This window comes from Zeugodacus cucurbitae, chromosome 3, assembly GCF_028554725.1.
Source record: "Zeugodacus cucurbitae isolate PBARC_wt_2022May chromosome 3, idZeuCucr1.2, whole genome shotgun sequence".
NCBI lineage: Eukaryota > Metazoa > Arthropoda > Insecta > Diptera > Tephritidae > Zeugodacus > Zeugodacus cucurbitae.
This window is the reverse complement of record NC_071668.1, coordinates 3,449,926-3,475,115: the sequence shown is the minus strand read 5'-3', so window position 1 is coordinate 3,475,115 and position 25,190 is coordinate 3,449,926. Positions and strand designations below refer to the sequence as shown.

Here is a 25,190-nt window from a genome sequence, read left to right as displayed (position 1 = left end):
TTTTAATGTGATTCCAAAAACAAAATTATGCCAGAAAGGCTCAGGAACAAAACCCTTTTGATATCATCCAAGCGTAACATTTCAAGTGCGTACTCAAGAGACGCGTACCGCCACTGCAGTCTCCCAAAATGTGACAAGCAATTCTTTAATTTTTTTCGACTAGCTTTTCATAGCAAGACTGAAGCGTCACATTGTGCGTGACCTTATGCCACCAATTAATAATGCCGTCGGTGCTGACATAGAATTAACGCTTTCAAGAATTGCCGCAACTGATTAAACGCAGTCCCTTTACGCGGTACATTACAACAATATCTCTCTTACTACTCTCTCGCGCACTTGCAATTGGTTTAGAGCTCTCGCAGTCGCACGCCAACGCAAAGCTCATCCAGAGCGCAGCAGACAGTGAAATGCGCATTGTAACAATGCGCTGATCTTCATTATGATGTTTGCGTATGATCCCTCGGTAGACTATATACTAGCTGTGTGTACTAACTATGAAGCTTCCGCTTAGCTCAGCTCAGCTCAGCTCAACTTAGTTGTACTATATGGATCGTCGCTTCGAGCGCGCACAGTCAGTCGCAGTTCTCCGATCAACGTAAACAGTACGCAAATAACGGTGATACGCTTACTAGCTAACGGTGTGTCAAATAAAAATAAAGGAAATAAAATCCTGCATTTTTTGTTTTAGGTTAGTGTGCAGTTGTGTATCAGCTTTTAGTGGGTTAAGTGCACTCGAGTGTTTGTCGCAATGAGCCGCGACGTCATATGAGCAATGTCTGCGAGATGGCGCTGACTACGACGTAAATCACGAAAAATCGCGACTAATTTAAACTCAATTGACCCGTTTTATGCATTTAACGCGCGTCTATCTCGCACTCCCGTGTGTGTGTTTGTGTGTGTGTGCGACAAGTTTTTCTTGCGTGTCGGAAATAAATTCGTTAAGCGAAATTGAAATGAAATAATGGCAAACAGCTAGTTTGCAAAAAAAAATGAAATGAAATGAAAATTAAATAGAAAGGAATTTTAGAATTAAAGCCAAAACAAATATGAAGATATTATAAAATACGAATGGCATCCATGACAATACAAATAGAATTTTAATGCAAATACCTGGATATTTATAATTGCATTGCGCTGGTGTAGTAAAAAAGTCATAAAGCTGCAAAGCTCTTGCGCATTAAAAAAGGCTTAAAAAGGCGCTATACATATAATAAAAATATTTTGATTTAATAAATGCCATATATGTTTTTTGTTATTTAAATAAGCGAAATTTTTTTGTTTGTAAGCAAAAATTTGTTTGTAAGCAATTATATGACATAACGCTTATTTGTTTACCATATCTGAGCGACATATGCAGCACAGTGCAAATAAAGGTTTTTAATCGAATTTTAAGCGACTAAATACAATATCCACGGTCACACACAAGCTACATAACGCAGAAAATCGGTTCAAAAAAAACTATTTCGCTGAAAAATTCTTACATGATTATTGTATAATTTCGATTAAAACAGTTTTTTTTTTTATATTTGGACCCTCGTAGCACATTACTAAAGAGTATATTAGTTTTCCCACCTAAAGTGGGTTGATTAAGGTTGGAAATCATATCCTCTCCTAGTCCAATTAAATGAATATATTGATCGACGTCTCTCCAATTACACATAACTTTTATCTATTGGAAGATCTACTGGAAGAGCTAAGGGTCTCATATCATTAAATATCTTCCCTACCTAACTTACACATACCGAAATATATGATTTAAATCTGTCCAATTGAGACCTAATATAGATATAATAAGTAAATAACCAAAAAAATACGTAAGAATTATGTTCTTAAGCTGATGCAAAATTGATCAAAATCGGTCCTTAAGTTGACTTAGCTCAGTTTAGGTCTATCGCTTTTGGTCCAATCGATCTCACTTCTTCTTCTTGACTGGCGTAGACACTGCTTACAGCGCGCCACGTATCGCTCCTTTTGGCAGTTTGGCGCCAATTGGTAATACTAAGTGAAAACAGGTCCCCCTCTACCTGGTCCTTCCATTGGAGTGGAGGTCTCCCTCTTCCTCGGCTTCCACCTGCGGGTACTGCATCGAAAACTTTCAGAGCTGCGGCACTTTCGTCCATTCGAACAACATGACCCAGCCAGCGTAGTCACTGTCTTTTTATTCGATGGACTATGTCTATGTCGTCGAACAACACATACAGCTCATTATTTCATCTTCTGCGGTATTCGCCGTTGCCAATGTTTAAGGGACCATAAATCTTCCGCAAAACCTTCCTTTCGAAAACTCCTAGTGCCGTCTCATCGGATGTTGACACCGTCCACGCTTCTGTACCATAAAGTAGGACGGGAATGGTGAGGGACTTGTAGAGTTTAGTTTTTGGATCTCACTTATACAGCTAAAATCGTCAGTCCTATGTGATGACGCTAGCTCCTAAACTCCTCCTACAATAAATCCTCAAACGTCTTCAAAGCCCTTTTACTAGAATCAAAATCTCTTTTACATAAATGAAGACGTCTTTCGATCAATTTCTACATATTTGGGCATAATTTCCCTGGAAATCCATCCATACATTCACAGCTTTATTATTATATTCTATGATCAAATCATCTCAGATTTGTGTCTGTTATAAATTTAGTAGTTTGTTAAAATTGTATACTAGTTATAATGATATTTTCCAGCCTCAGTCTGGCAAAAGTTGTACTGTGTAGAAAAAAGTGTGAAAGTTGACTTGACATCAATTAGTGATTCTCAACGGCATATTCCATAAATGTTGCTATTGAGTGTCCAATAGCATTGCCTCTCAAGTTACTGACACTTACTTGGTAATTATGCTCGTGTTCGGTCCAGCTTCTTCGCCTATTTTCTACATCTTAATCTGGACATAAAAAAATTAAGAAACCCAGAAATTTGTCCACCTTTCCTAGAGCCGTTAAGCGTTTTTAATAAACTTTTCCAAATATTATATAGGAGACCTATTATATAAGATTTCACTGTCTTAATAAAACACTATAAAGTCAAAATGATCGAAGAATTCATAAAATTTTAGCTCTCTCGAACTTTCTTCTTCTTTTCTGCAATAATTGATATTATTTTGCGAAGAGATTCATCTATAGAAACTTCAGAAGATATATGTCTCCGCTTAGTGTGGAATCTTACCCAGCAATTAAAAAGACATATACGATAATGAGTAACTAGAAATAGTCTAATTAAACGAATCAGCTGATTAAGAAGATTAAATAAAAGAACAAATCTTGTATTGCGCAATTCAAAAAAACGCTTTTCATTTACTAGTAAATTTGCTTCATTTCATTTCCAAATTCCAACCCAATTTATTAACAATTAACGTGCCCATATATTAAACAATTAGTATTATTACGTGAGCTCATTTAGTAGCTGGCGCTTGACAGCAACCACAAACAAATCTCATTCAAGTGAATTATTTTGCAGAAAATCATTAATTCAATTTAAACTAACTGAATAACAACAAAAAACACAAGCAAAGCACAAAAAGGTTTCCTAAAAATGTGAAAAGTGAAACAGCGATAACTGGAAGAGCTGCAAAACGCGCATCTCTTTAACGAGTGCACATCCCAAACGGACACAAAGACACTGGAAATACTAAAAACAATACACACATTCCTTAATAAGAAGTACTCAAGTGATAAAAAAGGCAAAGAAACGCCAAGTAAATAATTCAATAAGCGCATATAAACAAGGCGAAAAATCCGTGTTATTAGTTGGAGAGACGGCGGTCGCTTCGCCCACTGCCACTGCTGACGGACGCGACGCGCAGCGCGTCATCAATGCAGGAGAACTAAGCAAAACTGAGTGAAATGACAAATCGCAAAAAAGACACGGCGAGTAAGTGTACCACAACAGCAACAATAGCAACAAGAATAAGCGACACAATGTCAACGGCTTCGCACACAAGTGAAACACAAACAGACGCTACGGTAATGAATAGTTGGTTATGCAATAACAACAAAAGCAACAGCAATCAAAATGACACAAACAAAGCGTGTAATAACAACAAACCGGCGAACGCGTCACTTTGCCGCCCCGCCACGGCCGCAGCCGCGCTCGCCATAGCGCTGCTCTTCTTGATTAACATATCCTGTGCGACGAGCGCGCGCGATCATCTGCACAAGCAGACACATCTGGAGGCGAAGGTTGGCTCACATGTGGTATTCAATTGCCCCATTAACTTTCCGTACGACGTGCCCATCGAGTATTTGGTCATCTGGAGCAAAGAGGTAAGTTAATACGATGGAAATTAATATGCTTAATTAATTAAGAGTATTGTTGTTGTTGGTTTTATAGTGGAAATTTAGTATTTTATATATTAGTTAACGAGTGAAAAACATATGTATTCAAAAAATAACAGTATTTTTCTGTTTTTTTTTTTTATTTTATTTGTTTATTTTTGAACACATGAGCCTTCAGAATAAATTTGCCAAACAAATTGTTTTGAATTTTTATACCTTGAACAGGGTATATTAGTTTGTCACGAAGTTTGTAACACCCAGAAGGAAGCGTCGGAGGCCCTATAAAGTATATATATAAATGATCAGTATGTTGCACTGAGTCGATTTAGCCATGTCCATCCGTCTGTCCGTCTGTCTGTCTGTATATATACGAACTAGTCCTTCAGTTTTTAAGATATCGATGAAATTTCGCAGATGTTATTTTCTCTTCAAGAAGCTGCTCATTTGTCGGAACTAAACTAATATAGCTATAGGAATCAATGGCTTGTATGGAAAACTTCCGCATTTTACTACATATCTTCACGAAATTTGGTGTGCGTTATTGTTCATAGAAATAATTTAATCTCCGAAAAAATTGTTCAGAGCGGTTCACTATAGCATATATATATATATATATATATATAGCTGCCATACAAACTGAACGATCGGAATCCAGAGCTTGTATGGAAAACTTCGGCATTTTACTACATACTGTGATTGTCGTTGCAACCGTTTAGCCGGTTATAGCCGAATCGACGATAGTGCGCCACCTCTCTCTCTCCTTCGCAGTTCGGCGCCAGTTGGAGATCCCAAGTGTAACCAGGTCGCTCTCCACCTGGTCTCTCCAACGGAGTGGAGACCTTCCCCTTCCTCGGCTTCCTTCTGCGTGTTCTGCATCGAACACTTTCAGGGCTGGAGTGTTTTCGTCCATTCGGACAACATGACCTAGCCAGCGTAGCCGCTGTCTTTTTATTCGCTGAACTATGTCAATGTCGTCGTATAACTCGTACAGCTCATCGTTCCACCGTCTGCGGTATTCGCCGTTGCCAATGTTCTGAGGACCATAAATCTTGCGAAAAATTTTCTGATGTTGATATCGTCCACGCTTCTGCACCGTAAAGCAGGACGGGAATGATAAGCGACTTGTTGAGCTTGATTTTGGTTCGTCGAGAGAGGACTTTACTGTTCAATTGCCTACTCAGTCCAAAGTAGCACCTGTTGGCAAGAGTTATTCTGCGCTGGATTTCGAGGCTGACATTGTTCGTGTTGTTGATGCTGATTCCCAGGTATACGAAATTATCTACGACCTCGAAGTTATGACTGTCAACAGTTACGTGGGAGCCAAGATGCGAATGCGCCGACTGTTTGCTTGATGACTTGCTTGATATTTATGGATAACATTTAAGTATGGTCTAAACTCACTGACCTTGTAACTATAATTATTTTATTTGATAATCTAAACTCACCTCTAAACTCTAAACAGCTTTCACAACAATTCAAAGTATCAAACCAAAATCTCTAATGGAAAAGCAAGCACGCAGCGTAATTTAATTGATCAGCAGAAATTTAATTGCTATGCTAACGGTGCGTCAATCCGGCACACTTAAATGCAAATTTCATAAATTTCAATTTTATTAGAGTGAGTGAGTGAGCACTGATGGGGGTTATATAAATATGAGTGAAGACATATGCAAATATAAATATTTGTGCGGCTTTCTATTTTCGCAATTGATATGCCATAACTATTTATTTACATATTTCATATGTAGTAGAATAACTGTTAACGCTTACACATGCATGTAGCCCATATTTACAGCGTAATTATTAGACTTATTTTGTATTGAATGGCGCGGCATCAATCATACTTTCGTTGAGTGTGACAATTTAATTAAAATCTGACATATTGTTAATGCAATACGCCATTTTACAGTTATACCGCCAATCAGCAGAGTGCCGTTAGTGATGATTAAACACCTACAGTTATTTCTAAACTGACATTTATGGACGTGGGAAAGTCGCAATACCGCCGAAGTTAAGGTTGTAAGTTAAATTTTTATGTGCAAAATTCTTGTTTAAACGACTAACAGCTGTTTGGGTGTGAGTAATTGCGATTACTAATGATTATTGACAATGTAATTGCTGGCAATTTGATAGTTTGTTGTATTTCGGTGATGAAAGTATTGCAACTAGGAGATCGGAGTTATAGATTGTAGATTTCTTTATAACAGAAAATGCATAAAACATTTGAAATACCTTATTTTACGAAGAATGGCGAATAATTAATGATTAACGTATTAAAAATGAAGAAAATTAGTTGCTTTTCTAAGACTCCCTTCCATACTTCCAAATGTTACTCATACGCCGTGTATAACCATCAGCTTATCTAGAAAATATATAATTTTTTTACGTCAACAGCATTTCCCAATCGAGATATACAAAAAATATTCGAGTTCGAAAAATGGCAGTCACATTCGAGTTCGAAAAAAATTAATTCGAATGATTTATTTGAAAAAAATCCCTTGTTCCCTTTTACTCTTTCAAAGTTAAAAAAATCCAACGCACTCCAAAATAAACAAGTGACCCGATCAACTATTATCAAACTTCCAATAATTGCTTCACTCACAGCAAATCACGTCACTTTCGAAACAACCAAATTTCTGCTTTAAACTCGCTTTCCATTTCACACAAACTCTTTAGCAGCCACTACGCCCTGTGTCTGCCTATATTTACCGCTGAATGAGCGCTTTAATCACAACACGCCCAGTCCAGGCGCGTATTTAGACAGCGTTTATTAGCCAGTAGCTACTGGCGGCAGTTCAATTTTTTTTCCAGCGCTGCCTTACGGTCAATATGGGTCATGATGTCATCTCGCAACGAAGCGACAAATCAACAGCCGAACAACGCGCCACTGCTGACAGTTACTACAACTGACGCACCGCCGGTCTCAGCGGCCTCAGCGGATTAAAACGCAAGCGTTGGTATTGTGCGTACAACAACAAGGAACACAGACTCAAATGGATAAAAATCGTGAAAAAGCGTACGGCATTAAGCATGAAAAAGTGCACGAAAAGCAGGCGCCAAGTGTGTGTGGGGAAAAATGTGGCAAAGTGAAAAAAAAAATTAATCGTCAATTGGCAGCGGAATCAATGAACCGACGTGCGAATATCGACACTTTGTGAAATGTGGAGCACTCGAATTGGTTTTACTTTTGTACTCGCATGCACACGCCGCGCTTGAATGTATGAGTACCAGAGTGTATGCGCCGTTACATGCTCGCGTAGGTGTGTGAAAAAGCTTTTTCACATATATTTTGTATTTGTAGTTGCTGTAGTTCGTACGTGTGTGCTTGCCATTTAATATCGAATTCACCGTTTTTTTTTCACGGTTGCTGTCATGCATCTGCCGCAAATTGAATGATTTTTTGTTTAATTTAATCGACTAATTGGTTCGAATTCAGCAACAATTGCTAAACTTTCTTATTTATTTATTTATTTCATTCTTTTTTGATTGGCAGCGCAGGTCGTGGCGGGAAAAGTAATTTAAGTTAAAAAAATAGAGATAGTCCAACGAAATTATGCTTTAATATTATATTAATGCATAAATAATACCTGCAAAAGCACTTAATTCTTCTTGCCGAATTTCGCTGGTTAATCTAAATATTTACATTAAATAAAATAAGAAATTTAGTGAGTTTCGAAATGTTGCCAGTTTTTGTCAGTTTATTGACATTTGGGCAGAAAAAGTAGATCATGAATCTATCCATTTGAGATGATATATTGAGAGAATTTAATAATGAAGCTGCGGAAGACTACAGATTTCCGGTGAAGTTATGCCAAACAAGAAAAAACGTTAACTTCGGCTGTACCGAAGCCAATATACCCTTCACAGGTGCATTTCTTTTAGTAACTATGTGTTTAAGCAAATCTAAAGACATAAGAAAAAGTATGTAAAAAAAAAGAAAACATTTTACTAATTCTGTTTATCCGGGTTGTTTGCTAGAAACATTAAGGTTATATAGTTAACCGATCTGAACAATTTCTTCAGAGATTATATTATTTCTATGAACAATAACTCACACCAAATTTCGTGAAGATACCACGCCAAATGCGGAAATTTTACAAGCCATTGATTCCGATCGTTCGGTTTGTATGGCAGCTATATGCTATAGTGAACCGATCTAAACAATTTTTTCGGAGATTAAATTATTTCTATTGAGAATAACTCACACCAAATTTCGTGAAGATATGTAGTAAAATGCGGAAGTTTTCCATACAAGCCCTTGATTCCGATCGTTTAGTTTGTATGGCAGCTATATGATATAGTAGTCCGATATCGGCAGTTCCGACAAATGAGCAGCTTCTTCAAAATTTCAAAACGATATCTTAAAAACTGAAGGACGAGTTCGTATATAAACAGACAGACGGACAGGCAGACGGACATGGCTAAATCGACTCAGTGCAACATACTGATCATTTATATATATATACTTTATAGGGCGACGCTTCCTTCTGGGTGTTACAAACTTTGTAACAAACTGTTCAGGGTATAAAAATGTAGAAATTGAAAGTGGGACGTCTTCTTATATGTAAAATGGCTATTGTTTCCAGTAAAGAACAAAGCTAAGATCATCTAGGTCATCCCAACTATGTGTCGAGGTACTCGACGTTGAGTTGCCGGTGTGCCAAATAAAATAAGATGATTATTTTTTATATAAATGTAATTTAGTGTATTTGGGTGTGTGGGGTATATGCTAATACAATTTATGTGGGTTAGTTTGTACAACTGAGGGTGTGTGTGTTTATTATATATATGAGTGGGTTTGAATGTTAGTAGATCACACAATTCGCAATTAGGGATTAATTATAAACAATAGTTATAAATATAACCTTTGATTTGGGTGGGTAATCCCGCGATGAATTGATGATCCTGTGTTGTGTTGGGTTGATCCGGTGTTGGCGCCTTTTCGTCCGTCCGTGTGTTTTTTCTTCCTTCTTGGGTTGTTATCTTATTGTTGTGTATATTCGCGGGTTATGTTGGCGCTGTTGTGCATTATTGCATTGTCCTTTAATTCGTATTTAGACGAGTTTATAGGACAATGCAGGGTTGTGTTCATCTGGCATGAACATATGTGTTCAAAAAATAACGGGAATTTTTTTTTATTTTTTTACTATGTTGATATAGATACATACCCCTAAAGTATGATAAAAAATAAATAAAAATCGTCGTTTTACAAATACAGATTAAATCTCTGAAGGAACCAAAAGCTATCCCAAAAATCGAGTTTGGAAATGATTTCGGCAATTGGAAAGAGCTCTAGCCTTACTGTATAATATCGAATGAGGTCTATTTTGAAGACGACAACACTAATTTGGACGAATAATTTATTTATTTTCAATAAGTGAAAATTCTCGTTATTTTTTAAGTTTTAGGTATAGCAACAGCTCCTAGAATAATCAGATTTATTTACAAAAATTTACTAATTTTCATTGAGATATATGAATGTGGTCTAACAAACCCCCAATGTTCAACGTAGTGTTAAAAAATGCGTTTGTTGTTATATTAATACCTGCAATCTCCCTTTTGTTAACCACAAGCACGCAGACGAGCTGACATTGCCACTGATACGATATACTTTATTGGCAATCAAACCGCATTTCACTCGCATATCAGCAGCTTCATCAATCATTAGCTGGCAATATGAGCTCGTCAAGACATAAATGTTGATTATTTTAAAATAAAAAAAAAGATAAAAAGTTAAACAAATAGCAAAGCATTAGCAGTTTTGTCATAAAATAAATTATTATTTATCTGTTTATCACTACATTGTTGTAATACTAAGCGGCTAGTACACAGATATACCTATATATAGACATATATCTCTCCAAAAAGCTTCCAAAGCTTTATTTTTGTTGTTATTGTTGCTCTTTGCAAGTCACTTAATAATCTAAACATGTGTTACAGCTAAACATCTATGTAAATATTTTTGCATTTGAGTAAGCATTACATTACAAAAACACAACAACAACAAGAACTCACATCACATCTGTCAGAATTTGATATGCACTTTGTTTGCGATTAATTCCTTTAAATTGCAAAATTTTCTATTTACACACATTTATTGGCATAAATTAATGACAATCATTACATATGTCGGTGGCGATGACGTGATGCTCTAACTAACTGTATATAAAAAATTTGATGCGCATTTGTTTGTCAGTTTATTGCTTGCTATTTTGCATACTAATAACTCTCGACTTAATGCATTTTTAATGGAAATCGGTTCAATAGAATAATTCATTATAAAAATCTCGCTAAAAAATATATTAAAGGTATGACTACAACAAAAACTATTTAAAATGCGCATAAGCAGGTGGCGCAGATTCGCAGAATTTGCTATAATATTGCCTTGTATGGCGCATTTGATTTTTTTGTATACCCTGAACAGGGTATATTAAGTTTGTCACGAAGTTTGGAACACCCAGAAGGAAGCGTCGGAGGCCCTATAAAGTATATATATAAATGATCAGTATGTTGAACTGAGTCGACTTAGCCATGTCCGTCTATCTGTCTGTATATATACGAACTAGTCCTTCAGTTTTTAAGATATCGTTTTGAAATTTTGCAGATGTTATTTTCTCTTCAAGAAGCTGCTCATTTGTCGGAACTGTCGATATCGGACCACTATATCATATATATATATATATATAGCTGCCATACAAACCGAACGATCGGAATCAATGGCTTGTATGGAAAACTTCCGCATTTTACTACATATCTTCACGAAATTTGGTTTGTGTTATTATTCATAGAAATAATTTAATCTTCGAAAAAATTGTTCAGATCGGTTCACTATAGCATATAGCTGTCATACAAACCGAACGATCGGAATCATGGGCTTGTATGGAAAACTTCCGCATTTTACTACATATCTTCACGAAATTTGGTGTGAGTTATTGTTCATAGAAATAATTTAATCTCCGAAAAAATTGTTCGGATCGGTTCACTATAGCATATAGCTGCCATACAAACCGAACGATCGGAATCAATGGCTTGTATGGAAAATTTCCGCATTTGGCGTGGTATTTTCACGAAATTTGACATGGATTACTGATTAAGGTAATAATATAATCTCCGAAGAAATTGTTCAGATCAGTTAACTATATAACCTTAATGTTTCTAGCAAACAACCCGGATAAAAAGAATTAGTAAAATGTTTTCTTTTTTTTACATACTTCTTCTTACGTCTTTAGATTTGCTTAAACACATAGTTACGAAAAGAAATGCACGTGTGAAGGGTATATTAGCTTCGGTACAGCCGAAGTTAAGGTTTTTTCTTATTTCTCATTTCTAAAGAATAGAATAACTCAATTTCATGTGATTTTGCTGAAAGGTTGGGCGGCATAGAATTCGCAGTGAAATGTCGAATAATAATAAATTTTCTGAATCAATAAATATAAAGATTTTCTGAATTTTTTATTGAATAAAGTTCAGAATAATAGTGTTTTTAGACAGGAGCTTATTGATCAATTTACCGGTCTCTGGTCGATTTAAACGCTTATTAAGATCGATTTACCATACAGAATAAAATCTACTTTTTTTTTTAATTTGAATTTTTCATTAAAAAAAAGATACGGTAGATGTCGCTGCTGCAAAATATTAATCAGCTGATGAAACTTACCAACTTCTTATGAAAAACAAAAACAAAAATTTATAAAAGCTGATCGGTTAACGAGTAGCCGGCAGTATAAAAGGCAAAAAAAAAAGGTTTCTCAATAAAAATTTAAATCGATCAATTAATTTGGCTGTCTAAAAACGTGGGAGAATTACATTTACAACCCTAACTCCTCAACTACTATTTTAAGAAATTTCTACCCATAATATAGTTGTAGAGCATATCTTCTGTTTATAATCATCGCATAAGCATGAAATACCCTTTGGAGCACCCTTTAAATAAGATACATATAAAAGTATATCATTACAAATATTTTAACGTTTGAAAATAAAATAAAATATTTTTTACCTTTGCATAAAAGTGGAGTTAGATCATCTGTTGAGAACTATAGGGGGATAGCTAAAATGTCAGCTATACCCAAACTTTTTGAAGCTATTGTCACTGACCAAATAACTTTCTTAATCTCTCCTTTAATTTCATTCTCTCAGCATGGATTTTGTAAAGGGAAATCTACAGTAACTAACTTGCTTGAATTTGTAAACCATGTGTCAATGGGTTTTAAGGATAATAAGAATACTGATGTTATATATACAGACTTTAGTAAAGCATTCGATAGAGTAAACCACTCAATTCTTTTGCAAAAACTGAATCTTCTTGGTTTTCAACCAAGAGTTCTTGAATGGGTATCCTCATATCTTACTAACAGAAAACAACAAGTTTTATTTAATAATACGTTATCCGATTCAATTAGTGTCACTTCAGGGGTTCCACAGGGTAGTCATCTCGGCCCGATTCTGTTCTTGTTGTTCATCAATGATATACCTTCAGTAATTAAGTTTTCAGAAATTTTATTATATGCGGATGATGTAAAACTTTTTAAATCATATACTTCTCATAAAGAAAGGACTGAGTTGCAATCGGATTTAAATAATTTAGTTACTTGGTGTCACAAAAATGATATGCCACTGAATCTTAAAAAATGTAAAACGATGTGCTTTTCCCGTAGAACTGTTGATCTTTCCCCCTATGTAATAAATAACTTCAGTTTAGAGCAAGTTTTTAGCTTTGTTGATTTAGGAGTTAATATGGACCCTAAACTAAATTTTAATTCTCATGTAAATTCAATTGTCTTAAAAGCTAAAGGTGCTCTTAGCTTTGTTAAACGTTGGTCTAAAGAATTTAGTGAGGCCTATATTGGAGTATGGTTCTGTGGTATGGAATCCTAGCGATCAATCCCATTCTGATAAGCTTGAGTCCGTTCAAAAACAATTTTTACTTTTTGCTTTAGGCCACTTACATTGGGATTCAAGATTGAATCTTCCCCCGTATACTAGTCATTTAAAACTTATAAGTCTTCCCACACTCACTAGTCGCAGAGAAATGCTTGGTATAATTTTTCTAGTAAAACTTCTGAATGGTTTAGTTTGTAGTTCATTGCTTTTGTCTGATATTAAGTTTAATGTCCCATTGCGTTCATCCAGGCAGTTTAGACCATTATTTCTAAAATCTTCTAAAGGGTGATTTTTTAAGAGCTTGATAACTTTTTTAAAAAAAAAAACGCATAAAATTTGCAAAATCTCATCGGTTCTTTATTTGATTAGATTGGTTCATGACATTTACTTTTTGAAGATAATTTCATTTAAATGTTGACCGCGGCTGCGTCTTAGGTGGTCCATTCGGAAAGTCCAATTTTGGGCAACTTTTTCGAGCATTTCGGCCGGAATAGCCCGAATTTCTTCGGAAATGTTGTCTTCCAAAGCTGGAATAGTTGCTGGCTTATTTCTGTAGACTTTAGACTTGACGTAGCCCCACAAAAAATAGTCTAAAGGCGTTAAATCGCATGATCTTGGTGGCCAACTTACGGGTCCATTTCTTGAGATGAATTGTTCTCCGAAGTTTTCCCTCAAAATGGCCATAGAATCGCGAGCTGTGTGGCATGTAGCGCCATCTTGTTGAAACCACATGTCAACCAAGTTCAGTTCTTCCATTTTTGGCAACAAAAAGTTTGTTAGCATCGAACGATAGCGATCGCCATTCACCGTAACGTTGCGTCCAACAGCATCTTTGAAAAAATACGGTCCAATGATTCCACCAGCGTACAAACCACACCAAACAGTGCATTTTTCGGGATGCATGGGCAGTTCTTGAACGGCTTCTGGTTGCTCTTCACCCCAAATGCGGCAATTTTGCTTATTTACGTAGCCATTCAACCAGAAATGAGCCTCATCGCTGAACAAAATTTGTCGATAAAAAAGCGGATTTTCTGCCAACTTTTCTAGGGCCCATTCACTGAAAATTCGACGTTAGCTCGTTAGTAAGTCTATTCATGATGAAATGTCAAAGCATACTGAGCATCTTTCTCTTTGACACCATGTCTGAAATCCCACGTGATCTGTCAAATATATACTAATGCATGAAAATCCTAACCTCAAAAAAATCACCCGTTAGAAGAATTTTTGAGTTAAATGAACCATTCTGCCGAATATGTCATGATTTTAATTCGCATTCCAGCACATTTGATCCATCTGACTCAATATTTAGCATCAAAAAAACTATTTTGTCTTCTCTTAATAAATAATATTCAGAAATTTTTAACTTTTTGTTTTTATATATTTTTAAATCTCAGCTGTTGAAATGTTTCTTTCTGTAGCTGAGCAGTTTGAGAACCGGACGCTTAAAAATCTCTTGCCTTTCTAGACTCGGCAAATTCCGCTCGTATGCGGACTGCGCCCCACGCGTCGGTTGGGCGGGAGGAGGGTAATCGTTTGGGTTAATAATATAATTAAGTCTAAAAGTAATGAATATATGCCACTATACATACAAAACTATTGTTCACCATACCTCAAAGGCCGCTCAGATAAAATAATTTTATATACATATCTCCAATTGCATAATAGAAGCCGGTAAATGTGTCCTTTGTTAAATAATAAATGAAATTGTATTAAATAATGAGCACAAAAGCGAATTAAAAGTGCTTATCTGCTTTGCCATGTGACAATGCCTGTCAATTTTAATATCGAAAATTAATTAAGTTGTCCTTAAAAGTGTGCCGGAGTATGTCACGTGAGGCGAAATGCCTGCAAAAACCACACGCAATTGCACACAGGAAATTAATGCAGTAAATGGAATGAAAAGAAATAATTTGCATATTTCTATATATGTATAGGGTCTTTTGACAAGCGATGCGAAAGGGAGAGCAGCATATATTCAGGACGCTTATCGAGTGTTTAAAGGCATAAGTGAATAAATGTGTGGTATACAGGGTGTTGTTTAGAGTTACATATATGATTTCGAAGTGACGACAATCCAGTTGACAGCTGTCAAAGTGAACATAAGTGTTTGACGTTTATGCGAAGTAAATTTGTAGCCGAAGGCTGACTTCGGTAGAGAGTTCGAAAATCATAAAAATTTCTTCCCAAAAGACTTACTCATTAATTTTTTATCTAAATATAAACGTACTATGCCGCTGTAATACCTTCAGTGAGCACCTATGTACATATAGGCTTTCATTCATGTATGGACATAATTATCTCATAAACATTTATGCAAAATACTTCGCAATTTTCTAATTTTATTATGTTGTTGTTTTTACCTTGACTATTTTTGACGTTTAGTATCCGCAGCCATTTCACGGTCAAATTAAGCACCCATATGAGTATGAGTATGTGTGAACCCAGCCTTATTTGCACATGTTAGTATGCTTATGCTGGCGGTAGGTACTCTTAAGGTCAATTTGATCGCTTTTCCGTTATCAAATAATTCAGTTTTTTTGCACATGAATGTATATGCTCGTTGAACGGTGATGCGCCACGCAGTCCAATATATACTCTGTAAGTAGTATAAGTCCATAGCGACATACATATGTACTCGCATGTAAATCTGTTGTGAACTTTGGGTGCACACGAAAATTACCGGATAAATCAAGTTATGTTTCTAATTTGTTTGATTATGTTGATAAATGGTTTCTTTATTGCAATGCGAGCATACGAACACTTGTCATTCGCACACACAGTTGGGTGCTGATGCGCTTGTGATGTGACATGAGGTTCTATAAAGAATTAGTCCGAAAGGAATTAGAAGGTAACTAGTTTGAAAGGAGATAAAAATATGAAATATTAAATGCTATTGCTATGTAAAAAATTTAAACTCAAAGGAAGATATATATTTTATAGGCTTTGAATTTTGAATTGACGTCTACCTCCTCCTAACCCTATCCCGAGTAGAAGGGTATTATTCAAAACTATAATACCTTGGAAATAATAAAAGTTCTACTGTAGTCTTGGGTCATCGCCTTTTTTAGATAATATTATCCAACTGAGTTCTACAGAACTCGCAAAATATTTCAAAATTCATTAATTTTGTATAATTATTGGCGTTCTTATTCCTTTCCATAAATTATCTTTGGTTTTAGTTTCTAAAATTCTAATTATACCAGAGGTAATGAATTAATCAATAGCTTCAGCCAAGTCGTTTTTCTGCTGGGTTGTACAGCAATCAATTGCTCGTGCAATTTTTTTTCTTTGTTTTTGCGAAAAAGCGCAACTAAGTCAATTGAATAAACAAATTCATATTAACTTTTAGAGCCCGCGGATTATATGGAGCAAATCTTGAAGATTTTTGAAAACTGAAATTAGATATGCTTTCTAGAGAAATATGTTACAAATAATAATAGCTGTATATCATGCAGAGCCGAATAATGAATAAATCTGCTGAATAAACCCTTCAAATTATAAGCAATGGCCGGATAGGCTCTCTATTTGGTATTTTCTTTCAAATTCCTTGTTTAAAATTTTAATCTAAACAATTGCAAAATCCGTAAGTTTAACTCAATTGTCTGCTAGATTACAAATTCATGACATCAAAAGCATCTCTTAAGCGCCAATAACACACCAATTTCTGTGCCGCCAGCCAACATCAAGGCCACGCTAATAACAGCTGATTCATCTTTTTCACTTTCACACAACGAAAAATAAGTCCATTTTATGGTCTGCTGCGCGTTTCCATGCCTCGTCACACAAACGCGCAGCCAACGAGCTCCAGCTTCAGAATCAGCCTACTAATTGAAGCGCGTGCCAATGGTTTAATGCTCCGCTGCTGTTGTTGTTGTTGTGCCAACCAAAGTAACGCAGTGATTGCATATTTTATAATTTATACAACAGCCTCCACCACACTACAACACAGACTTTACGCGAAAACCGAAATAAAATGCGTGCGAATTTCGCCCTTTTGATTTGCGCATTCCTCATTGATGGATCACGCGTGTGCGGACAAGTGAATGTTGAGCAGAAAGGCAGAGACAACAAAAATTGCAAAAAAATGCTGCTGTTTCACTTGGCAACACAGCAGCAGTCGTTTTCAATGTCAGGCTAATTTTTTTATCATTGTGAGCAGACATGCTGGCGAAGTCAAAGCGGGCTGCCAGTGACTCGCATGCACGCGCCAGCTTCTATGAATTTGTGAATTGTACTCTTGTGCGCTTCATTCATTGAGTATTAGCACAATAACAATAACAACGCGATATGTCTGTGTTGCACATTGCTTTGTTACTGCTTTGTTGTTGGCACAATGCGTCAATGTTACTCATACGCCCCTGCCATTGCTGCAGCGTTGGCACTGCGGGCGGTCAATTGAATTAGGGAAATAAGCAGGCAGCAGGCAAACAAAGGCAGCAATGACAGCTGGATAATGATGCGCAAGTGAATGTAAGAGGCGAGAGTGCAGCGCACAAAGAGCATAATGGGAGGCCAATGAAATTGCCATAATGCCCAAACGAGATGTGAAATAGAGTCGGTGCTTTGATACCATTGCAAGCGGAGTTCATATGCGCTACTGTGAGTGCAAATGTACAGGAGTTGTAATTAATTAGCAATATTAGAGGCTGATTTATGATTTTCTAGCTGAAACATAAATATTACAACAGTTACAGGGGGGTGCATATGCAATAATTTACTACTACTAGCAACTAGACGGGTTTGGTATCTCAAAAAAACTCTTGATTACCAAATAATACGAATTTCCTTTAAATATTTTCCTTTTTAAATATTTCTTTAAATATGAAAATAATTTCTTTAAACTTTTTAAATTTGCTCCACTTCATTGTAGAACAAGAAGATCTTCACCTGGTACGAGGGTGAGTCCATCGCTAGTGAGCTGTTTAATGGACGTTTAAATCTGGTCACCAATCATCCGGAATATGGCAAAGCATCTGTTAATCTCACCGCCATACGTGAGTCCGATCAGGGTTGGTATCACTGCCAAATCATCTTCCCCAATCGTACGCCAAGTGTGCGCAACAACGGTACACTCTTTCATCTAGCCGTGCAAGGTGAGTATTAAATGGAAAAATTTGAAAAAAAAGAACCAAAAAGAAACAAACAAAAAACAACAACAAAAGTAAGCAGATAGGAGATGCCAAAGAAATCCACTCATGAAATACAAATAATGATTTCTTAGAGTAAATGCAATGAGTAAAAGCAGTGTTGCATTCGCAGCGGTGACCACAGCAAAGTCCGAGCATGTGTGTCTGTGTTTATCCTTCAGTAATGCAACAAAGCCGAACATTGCATTACTTTGCATTACCTCGCTAAGTCCTAAGCATATGCCAGCAGACGCTCCCTCAAAACAGTCTTTGTACGCAATTCACCGATGAACTTTGCTCTTTTCTTCTCTCTTCTTTTCATTACAGGTGGTTCGCTCATAAAAATACCGCCAGTAAATCAAACGATTATGGAAGGTCAAACGGCGTTCTTCCATTGTGTAATGAAATATCCTGAAACATCGACCATTGGCTGGTTCAAAGATGGCACGCCACTAGAGGATGTACAGGACCTGATGCGACGCTGTCACACCGGACCCGATGGCAGTCTCAGCATCGATCCGACAATGATGAGCGATTTGGGCGAATACGAGTGCCGTGTCAACAACACAGAGGGCGAATTTCAATTTGCCAAAGCATTCCTTAACATACAATGTGAGTATGAGTACGAGTATGAGCTGGGTATGTGAAACCATATGGCTTGAGTTGTGGTATAGAGGAGAGGTAAGGTCTTATATACACAGAGAGCTACATGTGAGTGCCTTCATGTGTTCAGCGGTCAGAGTGCATGTCCGCATAAAATGTTATTGGACAGAAGCTTCTGTGAATCTCTGGTGTGTGTGCGCTTTTTAGTGACTAATTGGGTGTGTGTGTCTGTGCATGTCATTGCTCAGTTTGTTACATAGTTTACTCTGTCATTGCCATTGCTTACGTTGCATTTGCTTTTCAGATAAGGCCAAAGTGATTTATGCACCGCCGGAGGTTTACCTGCCATTCGGACAGCCCGCAGTGCTCGATTGTCATTTTCGCGCCAATCCGCCACTGAAAAATTTGCGCTGGGAAAAAGATGGACTGCTCTTCGACTCATACAATGTGCCGGTATGTAACTTATATTAAATTAAATAAATTAATAATAATTATTTTATATTAAAAAGAAGAGAAATATGAAAATGTTTGCTGTTTTCTTCATTATGTTTTTATACTCTTCATTCTACTTAAATTTTGTTAATTGCTTGCACTTTGGACAAATTTAATATAATAAAATTCCGGTAGGGGGAGCCAGCGTCAAATTTTGTTTGAAATTCATATTTATGATATATATTCGCGCGGAATGTTATCCCATAAAAAATAAAATTGAGCCAGAGTCAAAGTTACATCAAAAATACTTATTATAATCCGGTTTGATCCATAAGCGGCATATAAATTGACAAGAGAAGGTGATCCGCACTTTCACTGTCATCATCAGATGGCGCCATATATGTTTTATTACTGAAAATACTGTAAATTATCCAGATGGGAGAGTTTTGGAGAATAATTTTGAAGCAGGAATAGCCGAGAAATCAAATAATCCAAGAAATTATTTATGTAAAGTATTTTCTAGAATTTTTGGAAGACCAGAATAATATCAAATTCATTTAGTATACTTTTTCAACAATTATCGTATAGTTAGTAAAATATATTTTCTCTCACTAATATATTTCTCCACCTCTTCACACGCCTACCAAATCCACCGCTCATCGCATACCACACAGGGCGTTTTCTACAAAAGCAACGGCAGTCTGTATTTCTCCAAAGTGGACGAGAGCACGGCGGGCAGTTATACGTGCACACCCTACAACGATCTGGGCACGGACGGACCATCGCCCATCATTAGTGTAATTGTATTGCGACCGCCAATATTCACCATAACACCGAAACCCATTTACATACAGAAGCTGGGCGAAACGGCCGAATTGCCATGCGAAGCCATTGACCGAGACGGAAACAATCGGCCGACAATTGTCTGGAGTCGAGTAAGTACAGTTATAAAGCACACACACATATACGAATAAATATGGCTTTATATGTGTGTGTGTTAGTGTGCGCAATTATATTTGACTTTTAGCAGCGCCCTGTTAATGAGCGGGCAATGTAGCTCGGGTTGAGTGCAACCAACTGCGTGGGTGCGTGTTATGCGTGCCAGCAACTGATGGTCAGTAATTGCAGCAGCTTCAACCGCAGTACCAATTTTGGACATTTGTATGTGTTGCCTTACCAAGTCCAACCGGGACTAGGCAGCAGTAGTGCGCTGAAAATAAATTGGAAAGTGGCTAAAGTGCGTAACGGTACTGGTTTGTACTCATAGCTGCCGCTACAATGTAGCACAGTTACAGCTCAAATGTAGCCTGTAGTAGTTGAGTTAGGACCCGGTATGGCATTGATTGATTGGCTGGTTAAAATTTAATGACAAGAGATGACGAACAGATCAGCAGAGCGACCTTTGGACGAATTAACTAACTGTCAAAGTCACAAACAACTAGGCGCAAAAGCATTTTGTTGATGAAACTCAGAAGTGGTAGATAATATTGATTATTAAATAAGAGACCTTCCGATAAAAAGAAACCCTGATCAGTTAGAAGAGACCAAAAAAGCCTTTATTTGGGAGAGTGAGGCCTGGAATAAAGGGAGGGATTATATTTTTTCGTAGAATAAACCACTATGTAATAGTAAGAGCAGAAGTAGCTTTGGGAAGCTTTCACCGAAAAGCTTGTGTTCGATCATGGAGTGTCATCTTAGCAACATTTCTTCCAAAACAATTTAGGGAAATTTGTAAAATGTTATGAAAGCAATAACAGTAGCAACGACTACTTTTACCAGCGTTAGAAAGCTTTTCAGCTATGATGAAAGCTCGAAGGATTTGTGTTAAAGTATTTGAAAGCTTTTTTTCGTGTCAGAAAGTACAACAAAAGCATTCTCTTACATTGATACATATTTTTTATAATCGCCCAAAATTTCGAAAAAACACTAAAGCTTAAAGTTCAGAAAAAGCTTCAGAAAGCCCATTAAAGCAACTGTTAAGGAAGCACTTTAGAATTGTTGTCTATTTTGAAGTAATTTATGGAATTTCCTAAAAAGTAGTGGCTCAAGAGCAAGCTTCATATAATTTAATTTTATTGCATATAAAAACAACATTTCACTTAATTAGACTATTGTGCATATTTAAATGCGACGCTCGAGCACTGTGCTTTTGGCTGCCCATCACAGCTGGCGCCAAATTCATTAGCTATTATAAGCCTATTTACGCGCCACAGAAATACGCATTTCGCCAGCTTTTGTTCTGTTAAATGCGCCACACCACATACCGTTACACAGCGCTTTAGCGCGGTTGAAACTAGTTTACGTCCGGGCCCTCGGATGCCCGAAAAACATACATTTATTGCATGAATAGTGAAGTAATGTCAACCAATTTTGTTTCATACTATTTATCATCTCACCCTCTCTCTCCTCACACAAATCATCACCAACCGGGGTTCACTTTGCAGAAAGATGGCAGCACATTGCCCGATGAGCGACACACCATCAGCGCTGGCAATTTAATCATTACGAATTTGGTCGAAACGGATCGCGGTATGTACGAGTGTTCGGCCACTAATGAAGCGGCGACCATAACGGCCGAAACGGAATTGATGATCGAGAATATTGCACCGCGACCGCCGTACAATTTGACGGCGAACAGCACGGAAACAGCGATAACGGTACGCTGGCAACCAGGTGAGTTCAATGCGTGCGATTTATCTAAGCCACTAAGCTTCCACTGCGCCCAATCAACTCCACACCTGAGCGCTCATTGTTGTTGTGCTCACTTTGTTTGTTGCCGTTTGGTCGGTTGAATGAGTTTGCAGTCGACGAAATGTTTCTGGTTGATTGACCAAAGTGAACATTGTTGTTGAGCGCTGTGCTATTGTTGTAGGCTTTTGGAATTTTTGGGGAATTGTTTGTTTACGCTTGTTGTTGTTGGTTTGAAGTTTAGCAGATGGATTTCATGTTCTTTATTTGCACCAAATCTGAAAACTTCGGAAACTTTCGATTTATGGACTGAAGAACAGAGTAGATCTGAGGTGTAATATGGAGCTTGGACCGGAAAGGTGGAAGGCTGTTTGTTGTTATTCAACTCTTCTATATTATATTCAGCGCTTCTCGTAGGTTTCTTTCCTAAATTAATTCATATACCGTTATTAATACACAGGCTACCTGCGACCCAATCTCGAGTACACCGTGTGGTATCGTCTCACCGATTCACCGGAGTGGCGCACCATGCGCATACTGCAGAAGAACATTATGGAGGTGACAGTGCAGAATTTGCAGCCAGGTCAAGTATACGAATTCATGGTACTCAGTCAGGATAAATATGGGGACGGCATGTTCAGCAAAACGCTACGATTCGCAACGCAACGTAAGTTTTGGAAAGCATATTTCAGAGAATACCATTAAACCATTTTTGTACTTTTCCACAGCAGAATCGAGCACAGTATCGAACGAGGCGAACATGCTGCTCCAATCCGATCCACTGTCGAGCAGCATTAGCGCACCCGTGAACCTCACCGCCACGAATAATGTACAAGGCTGGTTGTTGCACTGGCAGCCACCGAAACGCGGCTCCGAATCGGTACGCCTGTACACGGTGCGCTGGTGGAAGGAGCCAGAACATTTCCTCATCGGCACCATCGAAACCTTCGACAACTTCTATCAGTTGCGCCATCTCAAGGAGGATGCCATCTTTCAGATACAAGTGATAGCCACGTCCATCAACGGCGAGCAGGTGGCCAGCGATGTGCTCACCATCGAGGTGCCGTCGCACCGCAAGACACGTGCCTTACTCATCGGCAGCACGGTGGGCATTGCCTTTCTGCTCTGCGCTCTGGTCGCGTTCTTGTACGTGAAGCGCAGTTGTCTGCGTCATTTGTTCGCCAACGAAGACAGTGATGGCGATGCTAAGGACAGTGAGAAGATGAACAACACCTGAGTATATGAGATCAGCTGGCAATTCCATATGCAAGCGGTCGGCGAGAGTCACTGAGTTGTCTGTATGTATGTAGTAGTGAAAGCGAACGAGCCAAAGCCACAGCCATAGAACACCGACCTCTCCCTCCCACCCATGAACTAAAGGAGCAAGCCATCTAGCGAGTAAGCGCGCTGGAACGAGCGCACATCGGCTTTTGAAATTATTTTCTTTTCTCTTTTAATTTGTTATTTTATTAATACTATCGGTATCTTAAATAATATATGAAATGTAAAAATCATTGAAATGTACTCGAATGTAAGCCATTAACCCCAAAAGTTTCAGCAATATGATATTCTAATTTCTAATTTAAATGTAAAACTAACTGCGGTAATAAATTTAAAATAACTTATGGAATAAATAAACACCATCTCTTAGTTGTCATATAAGATGAGAGAATGTGTGCTTAGTAAAGAACTTTGTAAAGATTATTTTCTCTCAACCCCCCCGATTTCAAATTACGAGAGCACATTAATTCTATCCCGAGTATATCCGGAACACTTTTGGACATATTTAATAGTCAGAAAGTGGGTATTGAGTCTTGTGCGGACCTACTAGTATTTAGACAAGAGCGGAACCAGGACTCTTCAGTTTATCTGAATCTTTTATGAGCATGAGAGGCAGAGCCGAAACTCTCTTCATCCTTTCAGCAATTCGTTCATAATACATAAACAGTTTTCTTCAAAGAGAAGGTCGAGAAGAGGTCAAAGAGGGACGCTTCTTTATGGAATATTCGCCTAGCGGGCTTAGATGGTAGTTTGGACTCGCGTCGTAGATTACATCATAAGTTAATTGCGGAAACTAGAACAAAAAGAAATAGACCGAAGAGTCTAGGTGATTGAAGAGATAGTAGGTGATCTCGATTGAGTCCTAGAAAAAATTAATCATAAATTGAAACAACCGTTGGGAATCTTATACTCAGCCAAAGTGAACATGTTCTGCAGTAGTAGTAAGTATCCGAAGACCAGCCAATTAAAAGTAGAAATGCCTTAGTAATTAAAATTTAATGAACTGACTCTGAGGAAAGGCGCAAGACCTTAATGTTGGAAAACAACACTACTAGGCTCTCTCTAGACTCTAGACTCTACTAGCTCTTGTACCACTTTGGTCAAATAAATATAAAGACTAAATAGAATTCTAAAAGGTACTCCCAGCAAAAAATCATATACATTTTAAAGCTTTTTATCCGTACTGTACACACGGAGCTATTCTATGCTAAAAGCTTTAGTCGGCGAAAGCTTTTAGGTTTGAGCATTGGCTAAATGAAGACAAAAGCAGCCAAAGTAAAATATTAGTTGAAGCAGTTTAGAATGAAGTAGTTATATATACATACATATCAATGTAACTACTCCATAAACATCGGGAAGATTATGTAATAGAGTACAATATTACGACTAAATCTTTGAATTAGGGTTACAAATAATTATTCAAAATTTTTAAGTGACTTTATATTTCATATTCAATTATAATTCAATTGAGTGCAACCCAAATAAAGTGAAATTGAACTTTGACGCCTATTTGAGCACAAAGTCACACGCGTCACCCACGTTGCCACCCTCTGAGTTTGGTCTGGTGCCAAAAACAGCAGCCGCGCATACCTACAAACGGCGAAACGGTACATTGCTCTAAGAGTCGTGTGAATGAACTCATCTGTGAATGAATTTTAGTTCTGATAATTGCACGTATTGTTCCGAAACTGTGGGTGTTATTGCACTACAAATACAAAGGCGTCGAGTGCAAACTTACACGTGCTTGCCGGCATTCACGAATATCATTTTAATAATAGAGCATTGTGAGAATGGAAAGTGTGGACAGCTAGTAACAGCGTTTGACCTTTGTCTGTGTGGCAAATTAGTAACTGTTTAATAATGTGATACAAAGCAGATGATAAAAGTTTCAAGTTTTAAAAGGAGATGTGT

The 25,190-nt window shown here is 37.4% G+C and overlaps 1 protein-coding gene across 5 annotated transcripts; it reads left to right on the top strand.

Moving 5' to 3' along the window:
• The first annotated feature begins 528 nt into the window (after positions 1-528).
• Positions 529-23,636, top strand: LOC105213058 (protein borderless). 5 transcript variants are annotated; one of them, XM_029040858.2, is made up of 9 exons: positions 529-638; positions 3,449-4,254; positions 18,020-18,242; positions 18,603-18,887; positions 19,183-19,331; positions 19,985-20,245; positions 21,755-21,983; positions 22,459-22,665; positions 22,727-23,636. In XM_029040858.2, exons 2-9 carry the CDS (start codon positions 3,835-3,837, stop codon positions 23,233-23,235), a joined length of 2,283 nt encoding a protein of 760 aa, XP_028896691.1. In that variant the 5' UTR covers positions 529-638; positions 3,449-3,834; the 3' UTR covers positions 23,236-23,636. The 5 variants fall into 5 exon arrangements, with proteins under 5 accessions (XP_028896691.1, XP_028896692.1, XP_011183895.1 ...); XM_029040859.2 differs by having other exon boundaries at positions 536-688; positions 22,730-23,636; XM_011185593.3 differs by having other exon boundaries at positions 536-688.
• Positions 23,637-25,190: the final 1,554 nt, after the last annotated feature.

Coding starts and splice junctions, on each gene's coding strand:
- LOC105213058 (XM_029040858.2), top strand. CDS start 3,835: ATGACAAATCGCAAAAAAGACACGGCGAGTAAGTGTACCACAACAGCA. Junction 18,243..18,602: donor CTTTCATCTAGCCGTGCAAG/GTGAGTATTAAA, acceptor TTTTCATTACAG/GTGGTTCGCTCATAAAAATA. Junction 20,246..21,754: donor CGACAATTGTCTGGAGTCGA/GTAAGTACAGTT, acceptor TTCACTTTGCAG/AAAGATGGCAGCACATTGCC.